At 41.8% G+C, this 6847-nt stretch overlaps 1 protein-coding gene across 1 annotated transcript; it reads right to left on the bottom strand.

Annotated features, from left to right (window-relative positions):
* Nucleotides 1-1666: 1666 nt before the first annotated feature.
* Nucleotides 1667-5055, bottom strand: LOC119317466 (probable dolichyl pyrophosphate Glc1Man9GlcNAc2 alpha-1,3-glucosyltransferase). Its single transcript, XM_037591929.1, has 3 exons — nucleotides 4228-5055; nucleotides 2200-2406; nucleotides 1667-2104 (listed from the first exon to the last, which is right to left on the bottom strand). The coding sequence occupies exons 1-3, from the start codon at nucleotides 4963-4965 to the stop codon at nucleotides 1682-1684; spliced, it is 1368 nt and encodes a 455-aa protein (XP_037447826.1). The 5' UTR covers nucleotides 4966-5055; the 3' UTR covers nucleotides 1667-1681.
* Between the last annotated feature and the right edge of the window lie 1792 nt (nucleotides 5056-6847).

Below are 6847 nucleotides of genomic sequence, written 5' to 3'. Positions count from 1 at the left end.
TTGGCTCATTGTTTAAAATGGACAGTGGACCGTCTTGCCAGGCATGGATGGCCGAATTGCGGGCTTTGCCCCTTGTGTAATAGGGGCCTGGAGACGGCGGCGCGTTTGCCTTTTGAATGCCGCTTCTCGCTACACATTTGGAATATGGTGAAGGATTGGCTCGGTGCCTTGGCCTTCTGGACTATGAAGATTATTTTGATTTTTTTAAATGCTATGAAGAGTTTTTTTTATTGAAAATAGTATAACAGAATCACAAAAATAGGTCTCCTATTTTTACACTAGTATGTATTGAGATAATTGTGTATTTTAAAATAATTGTTCCTAACTATCAAAAGAATGTTCGTGTATTGCAAAAGGATGTTCATCTATTGCATAATAAATGTACATGTATATGGAAAAATAAATGTTCTTGCATCCCAGAAAAAACATGTATTTAGCACAAAGAGGACATAAAAATAAAAAAATAGGTATATTTAAAATAAGAAGGAAAAATAAGTGGAAATAAATAGACAAAGCAAAAATAAAGTAAAATATAAAAGATGGAATCAAAACAAAAAGGAAAGAAAAGAAAGTCAAATGAAAATGAAATGAATTAAAAAAAGAAAAAGAAAAACAAATAGTAGTTGCAAGCAAATAAACTCCAATGGACACTGAAGAAGAAATGCAAAGAACGTCCCCTGAATAAAAGGAAATGCCAAGGACTACACATTTTTGTCTCCTGGCTCAGTTCTAAGTTTGATTTTAAAAAGGCTTCGTAAGACTCCCTGCCAAACATTTTTCCTGCAGTCTTCGCGTGCTACCTGCCAAAACAGTAGGTATACACATTTCTCAAGAGATTGTATGCGAGCCATATCTCGAACATGAAATGCAGATGTCGGTAACTACATGGATACAGATAGCATATGACTCAATTTTTCTGTAATGAAAAACTGGAAATTTTCCTTTTTACATCACACACTCAACACATCAGGTTGTCAAAATTGTCAGGGAAAGATATTCCCAACCATGAAGACTGGGCTTATACATGCAGCTACACTGTAACAGATATTACATCATAACAAGATTACATCCCCCAAATTTCGTTGACGCTGTAGAATTGAATGTATAAACCATAAGAAAATGTCCTTGGAAGCAGCAACAATGATTGCCCAATGCATCAGTCAAGGGGGCGAGTCATCAAACTTTGTCTCGGCTGATGGGTTAGAAAGAGTGCTGGTACTGATCACTGAAGATCATATCAAGTGTGCCTGATAATCCAAGATAGCTGCCATATCCATGAGTACATCATTCCGACGCCACAGTACACTGAAACCATCATGAGAGGTAGGAACGGAAGTCTATCCCCAAATACATGGTGATGGAATAGTCGAGACCAGAATTCTATAGCAAACATTCCTAGAAGATATCCCAAACTGATCCATCCAGTGAATTTTTTCTCGACTATGCTGTCTGATGCATCTAATTTCTTCCCTCCCGGAGCAGGGTTTGCAGCGAAATGGGTTGAAAACCCTACCCACATGAGAGCACTGTAGGTCAACAGCAGCAGCACTTTTATTGGGTATTCTTGGTCCTCAAACAGCAATGGGAACAGAGAGTAGCATGAAACTGCAAATACAATTTGTTCAAACAAGTGAATATTACAGAACACAAACAGCAACATCATCAGTGCACAAGTCGGTGTTTAAACAAAAACATGTAGCAATTGTTCAGAGGACTCAAGCGCTTCACATTGTGGTGATGCTAGAAGACAACACTTTGCCAAAGTTGTTGACATAGCATCAAAGGAAGTGAAAGAAACAACAATGACAATGTTGCAATTGGAACCGTGCAGACATTGAGCAAGATTAAACTGTGGCAGAAACATACCTATTGACAATAAGAAGTAATGTCTGATGTCGTCCAAGCTATCCATGGCAATTAGGGCAAGTGGGATGGTGAAATGAAGTGATGCCTTCTCATGTACATGCCATCCAAACATAAACCCACATGAACAAGCATATGCCACCCATCTAATTATGTGTTTCGGTTGGGGGTTAGCGAATGCTTTGACAAGACAAGGAGTCATAGCAAGTATAACCAATAAGAAGGTAGTTATTGGGGTGACCTGCAATCCATAAGGTTCAAATAACAAAGTTTATCAAACTATAGAGTTCAACATTCTTCTCTTGGGTAAAAAAAAGGGACAGTAGACGAGACAACCTTTGGAAGAACAGCAAAAGGAGATGAATCACCAACAAGCCCCCTAGTAAATGATGCTTCAGGTATCTCAATACTGAATCCTAGTCTTCTAAGAAGAAATGCAAGGATCTTGTCAAGTACTATATAGAATACCCAAAAGTTTGGAGCCCAGTAAGCATGAAATAGACCCCGACCAAAAGGAAACAATCGGCTTAAGAGCTGTTGCATCTGCAAAATTACCAAAGCAATAAGTGTGGTAGCCATGGTGTCAACAGTACAACTAAATTCATGAGAGCATATTGGTAATGACTGTTTACGTGGCAAATGCTAAAATTTACATTAGAGTGAATATCTTCATGAAACCAAAATTAGTATGATGTATAAAGAATAATGCCTATTGTTAAATACTTGCAGGAAAAAAATTCACTCCAAATGCTTGCAGGAAATTGACCTAGTTCAAGCAAACCCAATGATATTTAAGAGTGCAAGTTCCGCAACAAAAGTTACAAGGCATAGTAATCAGCTGATATTCCTTTTGTATTTGTGCAAACCAGCACCAGCATAAGAATTATTTGATTATTACAAATTCACCATTTCTACCGAATTCAGTGCTAAATGGCTAGAATTATGATTAAATTAATGAGATCACACAATCGCTGTTGACACATAAAATAGAAATGACAAAATGTTATAGACAAACTCACATTAAGGAAAATGCCTTCATGCAACTTAGCAATATACAGGCAGAAAATATTTCTTGCTAAATACCTGTACTAAATTCACGTTGTTGAACTTTAGCCAACATAATGGTGTCTAAGAGTGCAGAGTTCTGGACATACTTATGTGCTTGAGAATTGTAAATTCTATTTATTTGAGAGAATTAATAGACTATATATGTGTTCCACATACAACAGAGATGTCAGCAAAAACTAGTCAAAGCGATACTGTATTGCATAGCCTTGACTACAGAGACACCATTTCGTTCAACGCCTGTAAGTGGACCAAGATGAGAGCATCTTCAGTTAGAGCCTCCCATAGTGCACTGCTTAAAAAAAACCCGCAAATAACATCATCTCATTAATAATTGGTTGTTTTCGTAGAAAACCAATAAACGATATCCTTGCGTGTACAAATAACTAATTAACCTGCTACATACACAAAATAGCATGCATTCTAGTGGTTAGAGGTGTCCTTCATTTTCCGTGAAGCCTAGGTTCGATTCACATCCAACGCATTGTGTGCTAATCTTTTTTAAAATGTGTCATTAGCTAAATTGTGACGGATTCTTTTGCAGTAAACACCCTGTAAAAATTAAACCAAGCATCAGCAGTCCAAGATACACCGACATGGCACCCACATGGACCGTTTTTTCTCTTCTGCATTGGTTTTGGCCTTAATTGATCAAATAAACGAGTTTATGGCCTAAATCGATCACTTTCCGAGTTCTTGGCCTAAAGTGTGCAACGAGTTTGAGTTAATGGACTATCGGTGCATTTCACTCCTAAACTCACGTTGTTGAATTTTAGCCAACATAATGGTCTCTATGAGTGCAGATTTCTGGACATACTTATGTGCATGAGAATTGTAAATTCTTTTTTTTAGAGAATGAATAGACTATATATGTGTTCCACATACAGAAGAGATGACAGCAAAAACTAGTCAAAGAGATGTTGCATAGCCTTGACTACAGAGACACCATTTTGTTCAACAACTGTAAGTGGACCAAGATGAGAGCATCTTCAGTTGTACGCCATAGCAATTACCAGAGCTGAAACAAAAGCTATGAGAGACTTGCACAAGTCTATCAGCTTCTGTTCCATATATACCTTTTCTTTTGCAAACCAGCACGAACACAGGAACTACTCGAAATTTTGCAGATTTCTACCAAATTCAATGTTGACTGACTAGAATTTAACTCTATAACAGTTCTCATTCTCATCAATTCACAATGCCTCCTAAACTTGATTTCTAACTTATGACTGTAACAACAATGACCAAATGATCATGAAGAGACATCCAATTCCAAAATGAACTAAGGGATCAACTCACCTGCCCGTAGTACACGAAGGGTGTGAATGCCATGGCAAAAACAGCAACCACGCCAGCACCCATGAGAACGAGCCTCCCAAGGCCCCTCGCTAGGCCCCGGCCACAGCAATAATGCCGGAACAAGTACACGAAATAGACAGGTGCAGCCACGAGAAAGAGGTGCTTCGAACAAAGCAACGCTGCAAAGACTACTCCCCCGGCAAGATCCTTCCCCTGCTCTAGAAAATGCAGAGAAAGCAACAGCAGCCCCATCAGGAACCCGTTGTACTGAAAGTGAATGTGGTCCACGATGAGCAGCGCCGGTGACCACAGGACGAGCAAGAGAGCGAGGAACGGACGCTGCCTCCGGCGAGCGTCCCTCGCCAGGAGGAGGACGGATGCGAGGAGGAGGAGGAGGTCCGAGAAGGCGACTGTGAAGCGGAGGTAGAGGATGTAGGCTGAGGAGGGCGGCGAGGCAGGCACAGGGATGGCGACGAGGGAGGCGTCGACGAAGGGCGCGGGGAGAGAGAGGAGGCGGGAGAAGTAGGCGAAGAAGGGCGGGTAGTCGAGCGTCCACTGGGAGGAGGCGTCGGTGTACCACTGCCGGGCGGGGAGGGTGTGGGTGAGGGCGAGCCAGTACCGGTGGACGTCGAAATCGGTGGAGCGGTAGGTGGGGACGAGCAGAAGCTTGACGCAAGTAGCGGCGGCGAAGGCCCACATCGCCGCCGCCGCCGTCGACGGCGAGCTGGTGGCGGCCATAGGGGCGGTGGTCCAGTTGGAGATCTGGAGGGGTCGCACCGGGTGAGGTGTGGTTTGGGCTCGTTGCGGCCTGTGGGCTGTCAGCCGTGGATCTAGGGCGTCTACGTCATCCTTGCGAATTAGAATTAAGAGATCTCTAGAATTAATGGTGACCCAAATTATATCTAGGGCGTCTACTGTGATGCTTCTGGACAGAGAGTCAATTTAGCGAAGTCCTCCATTTTCTTTGGTATAAGGGGTGTCTTGAACCTACAAGGATTTCCATTAAAGTTATTTTAAATGTTCCTAATGAATTATTTTTTGTGATGATCCTAACGAATCTTTGAATGAACGGTATCTCGGTTTGCCGTCTGATGTGGGAAGGAGTACTAATGGATCTTTCAAATATATAAAGGACAGATTATGGGTCAAGATTCAAGGTTAGATAGAAAGATGCATGGCTACTGCTGGAAAGGAAATTCTTGTAAAGTCCATAGCTCAAGCGATTCCGACATACTCTATGTCATGTTTCCTGTTGCCCCGAGGCCTTTGCAATCAAGTGAATACAATGGTACGGAAAAAAATTAGGTAGCCATGATGGAAAGAGGAAGACCGCATGGGTGTCGTGGGATGATTTGACCATACCCAAATACATGGAGGGCTTGGGCTTCCGGGATACTGAACTGTTTAACCTAGCCATGTTAGCAAAGTAGGGATGGAGAATCTTACAAGAGCCGACCTCATTAAGCGCTAGACTTCTTAAAGCAAAGTATTTTTCCTTTGGTTGATTTGTTGGATGCAGAACTGGATCGCAACCATCACAGGTCTGGAGAGCAGTGCACGCAGGTCTGGAAGTTCTAAAACAGGGCTTGGTTCGTCGGATTGGTGATGGTACGACGACACATATTTGGAACTAGAACTGGATCCCGGGAGACTATTTGCTTAGGGCTCTACATCCAGTCTCGGATGACCCCCCAGTTCTTGTTTCAGATTTGATTGAGGGGCCGATGAGAAGGTGGAATCGAGCGGCTATGACTACGCATATGAACCCCATCGATGCTGATGCTCTGTTTAATATCCCGATAAGTACGTCCACATCCAGTGACTGGTGGGCTTGGCATTATGAACGAACAGGAGTTTTTTCAGTCCGATCAGCATATCGATTACTTGTGGGTACTAAGAGGAGAAGGGAGGATTGGCTAGAAAATCGTGGCAACAACTCAGATACAAGGGCGTCACAGAACCAATGGGTAAATCAATGGAAAACTAGAGTTCCTGGAAATGTGAAGAACTTTGCATGGAGATTGGCAAAGAACTAAATCCCAACACGGGAGACTTTGAAGAATCGACACATATGAGATGGAGGTGAGTGTTTTATGTGCAGCACCAGATGCCTTATTTTGTTAGTTAGGATCTCCTTCTCACTCCAAAGTATGGTTGGTGACACGCGCTCATTGACTGCTGCATGTCAATATGTGTTTGGGCCCTTATGGATGATAACGTAGTTGAACACATGATTGCTTGTGGAACTGTCGATGCATCGTTGTGGCTGTGCACTATGCAGGATACTCTGAATGAGAAAGATTTTACCATGGTCATTGTTACCCTATGGTCAATATGGTGGGCAAGAAGGAAAGCAAAGCACGAAGAGATCTTCCAGAGTTCACTATCTACTTTTTTTATTCAAAAGTTTTTAAAAGATCTGGAGACTTTGCCAAGGAAGGAGATAAAGAACCATACGGGACCGATTAGACCATCAGTGAAACATTGGCTGAAAGGACCAGTTGGGGTAGCAAAGATCAATGTTGTGAAGGAAATATGCCCTAGAGGCAATAATAAAGTTATTATTAATTTCCTTATATCATGATAAATATTTATTATTCATGCTAGAATTGTATTAACC

Source organism: Triticum dicoccoides, chromosome 6A (assembly GCF_002162155.2).
Source record: "Triticum dicoccoides isolate Atlit2015 ecotype Zavitan chromosome 6A, WEW_v2.0, whole genome shotgun sequence".
Classification (NCBI taxonomy): domain Eukaryota; kingdom Viridiplantae; phylum Streptophyta; class Magnoliopsida; order Poales; family Poaceae; genus Triticum; species Triticum dicoccoides.
This window is presented reverse-complemented; position numbering and strand designations above follow the sequence as displayed.

Coding starts and splice junctions, on each gene's coding strand:
- LOC119317466 (XM_037591929.1), bottom strand. CDS start 4,965: ATGGCCGCCACCAGCTCGCCGTCGACGGCGGCGGCGGCGATGTGGGCC. Junction 2,407..4,227: donor CCTTCGTGTACTACGGGCAG/GTGAGTTGATCC, acceptor GTAATTTTGCAG/ATGCAACAGCTCTTAAGCCG. Junction 2,105..2,199: donor CTTTTGCTGTTCTTCCAAAG/GTTGTCTCGTCT, acceptor TATGGATTGCAG/GTCACCCCAATAACTACCTT.